This window comes from Oryzias melastigma, linkage group LG17 (assembly GCF_002922805.2).
Source record: "Oryzias melastigma strain HK-1 linkage group LG17, ASM292280v2, whole genome shotgun sequence".
Classification (NCBI taxonomy): domain Eukaryota; kingdom Metazoa; phylum Chordata; class Actinopteri; order Beloniformes; family Adrianichthyidae; genus Oryzias; species Oryzias melastigma.
The window spans coordinates 7,013,141-7,026,689 of record NC_050528.1 but is presented as its reverse complement, the minus strand read 5'-3'; the positions used below and the strand labels follow the sequence as shown (position 1 = coordinate 7,026,689).

Below are 13,549 nucleotides of genomic sequence, written 5' to 3'. Positions count from 1 at the left end.
TTGGGCATCAAGGGGCAAAGAGGCAGGTGCCCGAGCACCCAGCGCCCCCCCCTCTGCACGTGCCTGTTCTGCACATCAATGCTAAAACTTCCTCAAAGCAACTTTGATGAACAAAAATCTATCATAAATCATGCTTAATAGGAAAAAAATCCCCTTTTATGCTAAAAGCGTTAGGTTTTACCTCATCTAGGTTGGTGAAAATAAACATTCAATTACTTTCTTATTGATACCTGCAATAAAAATTTACATAGAGAGTTGACTAAATAGCATATAATCTTTGGTTTATATGAATGTTGTCACTATGCAGCAGCTTATGTTCAACATTTACATTTCAATCATAGCATAATTAAAGTGGAGCTTTTTTTGACCTCTTTTCTTTGCACCTGTATTATCTGGATAAATAAAAGTTAAATAAAATATGGAACTAACTTTCAAAATCCAAAAAAGAACTACAAAAATGTGTTGTTCCTGTTTTATTTTTAATTATTTTTTGTGTTTCTGCTTTAAATTCTGTCATGTTTTCTGTGCATGTTTGCAGGAAGTCTCTATATAATTAATTTATTCCCTTTTTTTGGTCACATTTTCTCATTTACTTAGACTTTCTTTTTAAGATCAAGATTATCTTCACATATGGGATAATACATTCTGGTTACAATATCAGATATGACAGAAGTTTCAGTCTTTCAGGAGATGTTTCTTTAAAAAAAGATCCAGATCTCATGATCTAATAATATTACTTTGTATAAGTAAAGGTTTATAACGCTACGTAATAAATTCTAAAAGCATTTAGCCTGTTTTAGGAGAAAAAAATTCAACTTTTAATTCATGTTGATCAATAAATGTTACATTTATTAAAAAAAAACTCCATAAAATAAAATATTTACTTTAAGTAAATGTTTAGCTCTAAACCTGAAATTAACTCTGGATCTGAATATTTATTTGCCAAACTGAATATTTAATTTTTTAGGTAAATATTTAGCTCTAAGCTAAATATTTAGTTTGGAGCTAAATGTTTAGTTTCTAAATTAAATATTTATTTTACAAACTGCTTGAAAAATAAATATTTTGATCAGATCTAAATGTTTAATTTGCAAACTAAATGTTGAAGTTTACAAAATTAACTTTGAAATCTGAATATATTATTGTAAAATAAATATTTATTTTCAAAATTAAATTTTTAGCTTGCTAACTAAATATTTACTTTATTTATTCTCCAAACTGAAAATTCAACCTTTTAATTAAATATTTAACTCTAATTAAATATTTAGTTTGGGGATAAATGTTTAGTTTCTAAATTACATTTTTATTTTGCAAACTAAATGTTTAAGTTTATAAAATTCAACATTTTATTTTTGAACTAAATGTTTTTTTTATTAAATATTTGGCTTGCTAATTAAATATTTAGTTGATTTATTTTCCAAAGTGAATTTTCAACTTTTTGAGTAAATATTTAGCTCTAGGCTAAATATTTAGTTTGGAGCTAAATTCAATTTTTATTTTCCAAACTTTTTGCAAACTAAATGTTTAAGTTTATAAAATTCAATATTTAGGTTTTAAACTAAATTCATTATTATGAAATAAATATTTCACTAATATTTGGCTTGCTAACAAAATATTTAGTTAAATACGTGAATTAAAAGGTGAAAAATACTTTTGAAAAATGATTTTTTTTTCTCCTAAAACAGGCTAAATAACCAAAAATAACGCGGTTAAAATTTTACAACGTAGTTTTACAAACGCTGTGTCTTTGTAACAGCCCCAACAGAGTGCAATAAGCATTTACAGATGATAATTAATGTGGTGTAAACATTAAATATTGAAAGAATGAGCCAAAAATGTCTTCCTGAACCTCCATCAGCACGGATTGGTTCCTGGAGAATTTGATTGAGTAAAGGATCATCAGAGAAATCTGCTTATACACAACAGACAGTAAGAAATCTGATGTCTTTAAAGAAAACATCTTCTTTAGCTCATCAACATTTAAAAACAACACAAGTACCTGAAGAGCAGAGACTCTGTGCTTCCTCCTGGAGAACAGTAACGTGCACAGCCTGTTCCAGACGAAGGAAACAACCAGACACATGGTGCTGACGAGCCGAACGTCTCCCACTGGGACCAAACTCCCTTCGGCTTTCGCTTTACTCCCCATCCTTCCCCGCCAGCTTCGCCTTGAGGAACCTATTTTTAACTGCAGGAAGGGCCCCTCGGAGATTAGAAGGAAGCACCTCCACGTCTGGATGCAGTAAGAACAGCCCAAACACAAACACCACACAATCCCCCGCCGCTCCTATCGATTCAGTCCACCGCTCCGCTCGTGTTGAGCTGTTGAAGGACGGACAGTCTGACCTCGTGACAGAAGCATGGCAGGTGGCAAAAAAGACACGAGCACGTTCCAGTTTAATGAAAAGTTTTTCATTTTATTCTCTTTTGAGCTCCAAAGTCAACTTTATGAAACTATTTTAATCCCAACACTGAAGTAGAATGAATCTGTGACACAGAAAAAAAGCATTTTTGAGACAGAGAAACAAGTATATGTATAAAAAGTAAGGCTGTGAACATTAATTCGTTAACGCACGTGATTAATTAAAAAGGAATTAACTCATTAATATCTATTAACGCGTATTAATTAGCAGCAATTTTTCGCTTTGCCTCACCAATTCAGGGTTACGTTGAAACACTTGTTCAGGTATTATCCCACTTTTTCCATGGTCACTTACAAAATAAATAAATATTCAATCAGTTTTTAGTACTTTAATCTTGTTTTTTTGGTTTAGATCCTTTTTTTTTTACAAAAAATAAGGGGAAAAAAATTATCTGTTGCCTGTTTTTGTTCAAAAGCGCCATATTGTGATAACATTTCTCTGGGAAAACATTGTGATTAATAGTGATTAATCACAATGTTTAATTTTTAATCGGTTGACAGACTTAAATATAAATAAATAAATGATCTAACTTTACAGTTTTGTGTGTGATTTCTTTTTGTGATTTATCACAGATAATAAGTGCTCGGCAAATACTGCAACAACAACAAAAAAGTTAATCGCGATTAATTGTTTCTCAGGTTTGTGATTAATTAGTTAATTTTTTTTCCCAGCCCTAATAAAAAAAAAGTATGTACCTGTATATAAAACATTTAAATTGTTAAAAAAAAATCTTGATTTTTTTTAAATAAATTCCTTAAACATTTTGTTGGAGATCATCAAAATAAGCATCAAGTAAATCTGAAAGATTCCAAGTTTGATGGTTTAATCTTTTGCAGGCTCTAAATCCCCTGCGATGTGAAATGTTTGATGGTGTCTTTGAATTATCTTGTGCGATGAGCACTCATATTCATGTTCTGCGTGCTCAGAAAGTTTTCACCAGCAGCTTTGCCAAAAACAAGAAGAAGAGCGGAAAGCTTCAGATGGATCTACTGGCTGTAGTACGGGAGTCTAAGATTCAACAGGAACTATGATTTACTGAATAAAAATTACAATTTAATTTAATTTTTGGAGTGTTAGAGGTCAGGGAAATCTTGAAAATTTTACAAGAAATAATTTTTCTTGTAATTAAAACATTTATTTGACTTCAAACTAAATTGAAATGTTTTTAATGTTCATTTCCTTTTAAGAGTGGTTTTACTCTAAACCTAAAACTTGCATTATTGGCATTTTCTTTTTGTTTATCAGTGTGTCTTTATAAGCTTAAATTTGCATTGTATAATTGTTTTTAACAATCTACAATCCAGACATTCAGCTCATTTGCAGTTTAGTTACTATTATATTAGGCCGCATTTTTATTTTAAAAATTAAATGTAAAAAAATACAGTGAGCTCTTATAGAGCTATACATTTTTATCAAGAATATTTAAACTTTCTATAATTCAGCAAACATTTCTACTCTTATTTGCACTCAACTATTAAAAAAATTCTAATTCTAATTAGTTCTGGGATATATAAAAGTGGGTTTTAGCTTCTGCACATTTGACCTATTTCCTATTATTTTTATAATAAAATTTTAAAAGGAAATTTGATGCAATATGAAGTGAAAACACATTTATTTCATAATGTAATAATTAAAATTTTAATTTTGAACTACATAATACATTTATAAAGCATTTCTAAGCCGGCATCAGCATTCTGGCGTGATCTTTATTTAGGAACTCGTTTTTGGTCTGAATAGAATTATAAATAAAGATTTATTTAAAAAAAATCTCCAAACGGAAACGTCTACGTCATCTATGTTTTGGTCACGTGACCTCGGGTCAAACTTCGCGGGAATCAACATGGCGGCTGAGGACTCAGTGCGGTGCCCAGTTTGTTTTAGAGACTTCACAAACGAGGACATTAACGGGCATCTGGACGTGTGTCTGCTGGAGGGCGCGTCTGACGGAACCCCGTCCTCAACGGTCGAGAGCGGACCTCCCGACGCCAAGAAATGCCGCACCGGAGCGGACCCTGTCAACACACCCCGCTCCTCCTCCTCCTCCATGGCGGACTCGCAGTCGTCTTCCTCCGGGATGTTTTCTCTGTTTCAGACCAATAAGGGGAAACTATCCGCTGGAGAACAGAGTGAAAGGGTTCCCAGTCAACAAAAAAGTCCCACCGCTTCTCCTTTCAGCAGGGGGCTGAAGCGTCCGCTGAGGGAGACGTCAGAGACTCCGCAGAGCCAGCAGCCGGATGCTGGGGTTTCTAGAGCCCCGAAGGAGCCGCTGCTAACCCGGGCGATGTTCGCATCGAGCAAGCCTCTGGCGGAGGCGCTGAGACCGAACACCCTGGAGGAGTACTTCGGTCAGAGTAAAGCTGTAGGCCAGCAAACCCTCATCCGCTCACTCCTGGAGTCGCAGGAGATCCCGTCGGTCATCCTGTGGGGTCCACCGGGATGCGGGAAGGTGACAGCGACAATCATTTCAGTCACACAGACTAGTCACTTCTGTTTGGGACTGATGTGGCGTTCAGGGAAGCTCGAAAATATCAACTTCAATTTTTCCACCCTTGTCATAAATATATATATATATTAAAATAAAATGTATTAAACTTTTAAATGTTTAAGTTTAATTTTGTAAAGCAATAAAAATGTAGTTTAGTTACGTATAAATGTGTCACGTGTATAATATGTCCTTTTTTAGTTCAAAACCACTAACTTCATCATTTTTAAATCTAAACATTTTTTTCTATCATTTTAAGATTTAAGTTGAAGGTTCAAATCCCGTCAAGGGGGTTTTGTTAGGGGTTTGCAATGAACCTGCAAGAGCTGTACATTCAATTTTAGTGCTGCCACAAACAATTATTTTCATAGTATTTTTTGTGATTAGACTAATCGGGTCATGCACAAACTGAATGTAAAACACACATCCTAACTATCATTATCTTTAAACTAACTAAAAACTGGATAAATAGCATTAACAGCAATTATGCTAGTGTGAATGTTGTAAGGTGAATTTGGCGGCTGAAAATGCTAGTGCTGATAGCTAAAACCGCTGAAACTGATGGCTAAAAACGCTGAAGTTTATAGCAGGAGCTAATAGCTGAAAAAGCTGAAGCTGATAGCAAGCTAAAATATTAGCTAAATGCCAAATTAGCCTAAAAAACTGAAAAAAGCTAAAATTAGCTAAAACAGCTAGCATGCAGCTGAAATATTAGCTAAACTCTAAAATAGCCTAAAAAACTAGAAAAGGCCTAAATTAGCCAACAATAGCTAGCATGTAGCTGACTTCTTCTTTTCCTTTGGGCTTTTCCCTTCAGGGGTCGCCACAGCGAATCAGTTTCCTCCATCTAAGCCTGTCTTCAGCATCCTCCACTCTAACACCAGCCACCTTCATGTCTTCATTCACTGCATCCATAAACCTCCTCTTTGGTCTTCCTCTAGACCTCTTTCCTGGCAGATCTAGACTCAGCATCCTTCTACCAATATATTCACTGTCTCTCCTCTGAACATGTCCAAACCATCTCAGTCTGGCCTCTCTGACTTTATCTCCAAAACCTCTAACATGTGCTGTCCCTCTGATGTATTCATTCCTGATCCTATCCATCCTGGTCACTCCCAAAGAGAACCTCAGCATCTTCATCTCTGCTACCTCCAGCTCTGCTTCCTGTCTTTTCTTCAGTCCCACTGTTTCTAGTCCAAACAACATGGCTGGTCTCACCACAGTCTTGTACACCTTTCCTTTCATTTGTGCTGAAACTCTTCTGTCACACATCACACCTGACACTTTTCTCCACCCATTCCAACCTGCTTGCACTCTCCTCTTCACTTCTTTTCCACACTCTCCATTACTCTGTACTGTTGACCCTAAATACTTAAACTCCTCCCCCTTCTTTATCTCTTCTCCCTGTAACCTCACTCTTCCACTCTGGTTCCTCTCATTCACACACATGTAGCTGACATATTAGCTAAATTCAAAATTAGGCTTTAAAAAAAAACATCTAAATTGGCTAAAATAGCTAGCATGTAGATGAAATATTAGCGAAACTTCAAATTAGCCACAAAACGAAAACTGAAAAAGGCCTAAATTAGCCAAATTAGCTAGCATATTGCTAAAATATTGGCTAAACTCCAAATTAGCCAAAAAAACGGGAAAAGGTCTAAATTAGCCAAAACAGCTAGCATGTAGCTGAAATACTAGCTAAACAAAAAAAACTTAATAAATCCCCAAATAGTCCAAAAAGCTAGCATAATGCCAACTTTCAACTGTACTACACTCTGACTCCATATAATATAAAGTAACGACTAATCGACTATTAAATTAGTCATCGACTATTTAACAGTCGATTATTCATCAATTAGTTGACTATCGACTATTTAATAGTCGATTAGTCGTCGACTAATCGTGGCAGGTCCTAATCAGTTTATGCTTTTAGGGATAGGCTCCAACAGCCCCCATGCCAATATAAGGTGGTTGATTGAGCTCATAATTTGATTTTATTTATTTGTCTTTGATTAGAACCTCTGCGTTATGCTATAGCTTTAAAATCTCAGTTACATCTGTAAAAGAAAAACTAATTTATTGCTATTCATCGCATTCTCTCACAATGTCCAGCATCAACACTCGATGTCTGTTTTGTTCTTTCAGACCACTTTAGCCCACATAATTGCCAGTGCCAGTAAGAAGAAAGGAACGGCTCGTTTTGTCACTCTGTCGGCCACCAGTACGTCCACCAGCGAAGTGCGGGAGGTGATCAAACAGGCCCAGAACGAGCTCCGCCTCTGCAAGAGGAAGACCATCCTCTTCATTGATGAAATTCATCGCTTTAACAAGTCCCAGCAGGTGAAATACTGAGCGATGAAAAGGTTAAACTTTATTAAATTTGTGAAAACAATAGGGCTGCCACGATTAGTCGACTAATCAACTATTAAAATAGTTGATGATTAATTTAATAGTTGATTAGTCGTTACTTTTTATTATATGGAGTCGGAGTGTAGTAAAGTTGAAAGTTATAATGGCATTCTGCTAGCTTTTTGGACTATTTTGGCATTTACAAAGGTTTTTAGGCTAATTTGGAGTTTATCAAACATTTAAACTACATGCTAGCTGTTTTGACTAATTTAGGGATTTTTCATTTTTTTAGACAAATTTGGAGTTTAGCTAATTTTTCAGCTGCATGCTAGCTACTTTGGCTAATTTAGGATTTTTTTTTTTTTTCATTTTTTTAGGCTATTTTGGAGTTTAGCTAATCTTTCAGCTACATGCTAGCTATTTTTGGCTAATTTGGGATTTTTTTCATTTTTTTAGGCTATTTTGGAGTTTAGCTAATATTTCAGCAATATGCTAGCTAATTTGGCTAATTTAGGCCTTTTTCAGTTTTCGTTTTGTGGCTAATTTGAAGTTTCGCTAATATTTAATCTACATGCTAGCTATTTTAGCCAATTTAGATGTTTTTTTAAGCCTAATTTGGAATTTAGCTAATATGTCAGCTACATGCTAGCTGTTGTTGGCTAATTTAGGAATTCTTCTGTTTTTTGGCTAATTTGGAATTTAGCTAACTTTTCAACTACATGCTAGCTATTTTGGCTAATTTATGAATTTTTCAGTTTTTTAGACTAATTTTGTATTCAGCTAATATTTGACCTGGCTATCAGCTTTGGCGATTTAAGCTATTAGCTTCACTGATTTCAGCTATCTATTTCAGCATCTTCTGCTATCAGCACGAGCATTTTCAAATTCAGCTTACAGCATTCTCATTATCATTATCGCAGGTAATGCTATATATCTAGTTTTTAGTTACTTTAAAGTTAATGATGGTTTAGATGTGTGCTTCACATCCAGTTTGTGCATGACCCGATTAGTTGATTAAGGAAAAAAGTAATTATTGGACAGATAAAATAATCGTTTATGTGAGCACTTGTCAAAACGAGCAGAATAGCCTCTTCGATGCTGAAGATGGCTGATGCTGCTTCATGTTCATCCTGCAGGACACATTCCTTCCCCATGTGGAGTGTGGGACGGTTACTCTCATCGGAGCAACTACAGAAAACCCGTCCTTCCAGGTGAACGCAGCGCTGCTGAGCAGGTGCAGAGTGTTGGTTCTGGAGAAGCTGTCCGTGGAGGCCATGAGCTCCATCCTGAACAGGGCGATCGCCATGCTGGGGATCAAGATTCGAGGGCAAGATTTCAAAATCGTAAAGAATCGAGACCAGACGAACGGATCCGAGTAAGCACCACTCTGCTCATGCTGCGTGATTACAGTGTTCTAATAAAGAGAATTTTCTGATCTCTTTATTTTATTGCTTTATTAAACTTACATCTGTAAGAAAACTACTTGGTTATTATTTTGTTTCAGGCCACAAGTGTACATTGAACAAAAAGCTCTGGACACCATCGCCTTCCTCTGCGATGGTGATGCTAGAATAGGGCTGAACAGTCTGCAGCTGGCTGTACAGGCTCAGATGAGTTTACAACAACAACGCGCTTCTCCTCAAGAGGTTCTAGTCACAGAGGAACACATCAAGGAGGGTCTCCAGAGGTCCCATATTCTCTACGATAAAGCTGGTGAGCTCCGATCTGCTCGTTGGTCTGCGTTTATTAACCCTTTAACATCGGAGTTGTCGCCGGTGACACGAAATAACACTTCGAACTGCTGTAACTCCCGATCTAATGTAGAATGCTAAAGTAACCTAGCTTGATGCTAACATATAATGGGATTTCCCATAGGGCGGCTAATGCTAACGCTCGGTTGACAAAATCATATATTGTTGACTAAATGAACATCTTTATAAACTCACAGGTTTTAATTTTCTCAACTTTTTTAAGAAAATATTTGTTAAAGTAACCATTTGTGGTCTAAAGCACAATTTTTTACTCATACTTTCTTCTTCTTCTGGGATAAGGTGGTGATGCTGTAGCGTGATCGCCACCTAGTGGGCAGAACAATTGTAGGAGCTTCTCTGTTTGAGAATCCATGTAACGCTGTATGATATTAACAATCTATTATTATTTGACAGTATGTCAACTGTATCAGATTAATAAAACATATTTATAACTTATTAATGAATTTCTAGACAAATGTGTCTAAATGTGTAAACTCAAAATTGAATTAAATTGAGTGGATCAAAGAATCGAAAAAAAAAATCAGCATTGAATCGATCCAGACTCTGGTGAATCGAATTGAATCGGTTCTGGAAATGATTGTTAATAACTCAGCACTAGTCGTTTTTCTAAGTCACAATTAAACAAAACAAAAGAAAAAAGGAAAATATTGTCTCTCGTACTGTTTCAGGATATATCGCGATACGTATCGTATCGCCAAATTCTTGCTAATACACACCCCTAACATTAAGAGCGTAGACAGTTACTGAGTGACGGTAATTCTAAGAACGTCGGGTGTTAAATAGTTAAGTCTCTTTTCTCTTAGTAAAAAAGAAAAATAGGCCTACTCCAAAAAAAAAAAAAATGTGTTTCCTACATGTTCTTGTGTGATTTTTATGATAATGGAGGAAATATTTTGAGAAAATTGAGCTCAAAATTTTATTTTTGAGTATTTCTTTTCATTATTATTTTTAAATTGTGGTGAACAGATGAAAAAAACAGTTTGAGAAACAGTTTGTAACAGAAAATACTTCAGCAGTGTGAAGGGGAAGTGGGGGCGGGCTTGCTCCAGACCAGCACTCCCACTCACATCTCAGAAGTACATTTCTTATGAATTACTGCCGCTCTGCGGAAACTATGTCCTAGAAAACCACACTGTTTTTTTATGTTGGCTGAAAACAGCATAATTATAATTAAAAGATCTCTGGAAAGGCTTTGAAAAAAGGTCAAAAGATGATCTGAGTTATTTTAAAATGAAGTCATAGGAACTTCTGTAAAACTTAAGAATAAAAATCATTGAATTTTCTCATGTTTTTTGCACCAAAAAACAATAGTTTATTGATATTTTTTAATAAAAGTAACAATAACATAAATACGAGACAATGATAATCTTTCTAAAGGGGAAATAAGATTTTGAAGCTCCTCCTGGGTCAGTGAGAAAATGACTCTAAGTGTTGATGTCTTCAGTTTGACGACTTGATTTCCTGTTTTGTGTTTTACTGGAAGGCGAGGAACATTACAACTGTATCTCCGCCCTACATAAGTCCATGAGGGGCTCCCACGAGAACGCCTCCCTCTACTGGTTGGGCCGCATGCTGGAGGGCGGCGAGGACCCCCTCTATGTGGCTCGCAGACTCGTGCGCTTCGCCAGCGAAGACGTGGGTCGGTTAAACCCCATGTTATCGTCAGAGCTGTCACCTCTCTGGGATTAAATGATCTTTACTCCCCTCAGGTTTGGCAGATCCCTCCGCCCTCACTCAAGCCGTGTCCGCCTTCCAAGCCTGTCACTTCATTGGGATGCCTGAATGTGAGGTGGGCGCTCCTGACCAATCAGATTTGAATGTTCTGTTGTTCTCTAGTGACGAAAACGGTTCTGTGGTTTCAGGTGATCTTAGCTCAGTGTGTGATCTACCTAACACGAGCACCCAAGTCTGTGGAGATCTACAAAGCTTATAATAACGTAAAAACGTGTTTGAGGACCCACAAGGGGCCCCTTCCCTCCGTCCCCCTGCACCTCCGCAATGCCCCCACCAAACTGATGAAACAGCTGGGCTACGCTAAGGGCTACAAGTACAACCCAGCGTTCAGCGCTCCGGTGGAGCAGGAGTACTTACCCGAGGAGCTCCGGGGAGTCGACTTCTTCTCCTGGAAACCCTCCGATCCATAAACATGAACCAGGATGCTGAAGGAAAAGTGCCTTTAGTTCTTCATAAATACTTACACATTTACAGCCACTGAAGTTCACGTTAACGTCACAATTTCACATCTAAAACCGTTTGTATTGAAGAACTTTGTCCTCTCAACTGTTTCTCCAGATTAAAATGTTCTGTCCTAATTCTATAAATAGTTATTTTTTACCTTTCACGAATATAATTTATAATTTATTGATTGTTTACTTGATTGGTTCTGAAATCTGCTTTATTTTCAATTTATGGCACAAGATTAAATCTTACTTTTTAAGGGGAAAAAAGCATAAAAAATTCCAAAGGGATTTTCTACATCCTGTAAAACAGTGAAGGATGTGGAACGTTTTAAAATCTATTTTCACAGGATTCCCTGTAATCATTTTACTATGGAGTTTTTAGCCAAAATGTAAAAAAAATTTTCTAGGACGATTTTCCACAAAGGTGAGTGTGTTACCGTTGACGCAGAGCAAGCCCGCCCCACTTCCCCTCCCCATTGCTGCACACTTCTGCTAGCTTACACCCCCAACCTCCTAACATTAGCAGCGCTACAAAAATGGCGAGCAGTATCAAAGCTTTCTAACCGTACAGTTTTGAGTCAGATTCTAGCTCAGACAGGGGAAAAAAATCTATTTTTTTACAAGTGGATATATCAGAATAGAGCAGAGCAAAGAGCTTTTAACCCACACAGAGGATCTTCTATGGAACATACGCCTTTCAAAATAAAATTTCTACTCCTAATTCACAATGATATCAATAAAGAAATACTCAGAAATTCAAAACTGCTTCATTTTTTATATTTATTTGTCTTTAATAATTAGAAAAACACCATGTTTTGGCAAAAACAACTGCAGTTCATCACATCGTTGGACATTAATCGCCCTATTTGTTATATAACTGACTGATTGTTCCTCATGTGAATTATTGCAGTGATATTTGGAGAAACGCATGTAAGAAATGTGTCGATCCAGTTTTCATTCTACAGCATAAGGCAGTGAGAATCAATTCTGCAAGTAACTACAATGATCCTTCTAATTCAGTATTCAGTAAATTAAAAATGTTAAAATTGTAATGATTTAGTTAATCTAAGTATCTTAAAGTTAATGCACAAAGCTGTCTGCCTCATAACATACAAAATATGTTCACAAAAAGAAAGTATAACTTAAAAGGCTTTTTTCTGCCAAAATTCAGAACAAAAGTTAAAGAAAGATGTATTTCAATTCAAGCGGTGTGTAGTTGGTTGTAGATGTACTTTTTTTGGTTGTTTTTTGTATGTATTGCACATAAAAGGGGCAGAAAAACAGGTTTTCTTCATACTGCTCCCTTTTAATTTCCTCAGCAAAAGATGCCTTGTGTTGTTTTAAAGTATTATTCTTGTGGAAATGAATGAATGTTAAAAACAAAGTTGGTCTTTAAAGGCTTCTGTTCTTCATGAAGTTACTGTAATTTTAATTAATTGAACTATAAAAACATCCTGGTACATTAATTTAGTACAAATATTAATTTTGTTTATACTGGTAACAAATTTAATCTCATCAGTCAAAAGAAAACCTTTTCTTTGAACAATAGTCTGTTTCTGGAAGATTCTTGTAGAAAAGTAAACTGTTAGCTTCACTTGTGGAGTATTTAGAAATACTAATAAATCAAAAGTCACTTTGGACATTATTAAAGCTAGTTTGTAGAGCAGAAAGAGCTGAATTGAGGGAGGAACTGTATATGTAAAATATTGTATCATCAGCATACAGATGGATTTTCCTACAGCTTTATCAATATTACAAAGCCCTGGATATGACGAGCACCTATGTGACCATTTAATGGATCAAATCAAAGGCAGTCTTGCGCTTATATCTAACTTGTATAATTTTGACAAAATATATTTTTATGGAGCGTAAAATATTGGAAGTTATTTAAGGTTTAAATTGATTTATTCTGTAATAATATTCCTGCCTTTTTATTATTCATAATTATGTTAAAAAGTTATGATTTTAAAGTTTTAAAAATGGGCATTCTTTGAGGTTTTTGGACCTATTGGCATAAGATTTTTAGACTATTTTGGAGTTTAGCTAATATTTCAGCTACATGCTAGCTGTTTTGGCTAATTTAGGCTTTTCTTGCTAAGTTTTTTTAGGTTGTTTTAGAATTAGGCTAATATTTTATATTGAACGTTATTTAAAGTTTCATTTTATTTATTATGGAATAATTTTCCTGCCTGTTTTTATTCATAGTAATGTTAAAAGTTATATTTAGCTTTGGTGTGTTCAACAAATGTTTATCCGTTTTTAATCATATCAGTTTGGAAAAAACATCAGCTAAAAGTTCAAGTAATTTGGAAAGAATTCAGTCTCTCTGGTCTCCCATAGCTG

The 13,549-nt window shown here is 35.5% G+C and overlaps 2 protein-coding genes across 4 annotated transcripts in view; one reads left to right on the top strand and one right to left on the bottom strand.

Moving 5' to 3' along the window:
- The window catches only part of mylk4a (myosin light chain kinase family, member 4a), a 30,282-nt gene extending 27,993 nt beyond the window's left edge, over window positions 1–2,289 (bottom strand). For both annotated transcript variants that reach the window (XM_036216442.1, XM_024273914.2), the window contains exon 1: window positions 2,000–2,289. In XM_036216442.1, coding sequence (XP_036072335.1) covers window positions 2,000–2,149 — 150 coding nt within the window. In that variant the 5' untranslated portion in view covers window positions 2,150–2,289. The remainder of the gene's footprint in view (window positions 1–1,999) is intronic.
- A 1,780-nt stretch (window positions 2,290–4,069) lies between these two features.
- wrnip1 (WRN helicase interacting protein 1) lies at window positions 4,070–11,594 on the top strand. 2 transcript variants are annotated; one of them, XM_024274344.2, is made up of 7 exons: window positions 4,070–4,869; window positions 7,051–7,245; window positions 8,391–8,629; window positions 8,759–8,967; window positions 10,510–10,661; window positions 10,736–10,815; window positions 10,889–11,033. In XM_024274344.2, exons 1-7 carry the CDS (start codon window positions 4,219–4,221, stop codon window positions 10,890–10,892), a joined length of 1,530 nt encoding a protein of 509 aa, XP_024130112.1. In that variant the 5' UTR covers window positions 4,070–4,218; the 3' UTR covers window positions 10,893–11,033. The 2 variants fall into 2 exon arrangements, with proteins under 2 accessions (XP_024130112.1, XP_024130109.1); XM_024274341.2 differs by having other exon boundaries at window positions 4,080–4,869; window positions 10,510–10,665; window positions 10,889–11,594.
- The last annotated feature ends 1,955 nt before the right edge of the window (window positions 11,595–13,549 follow it).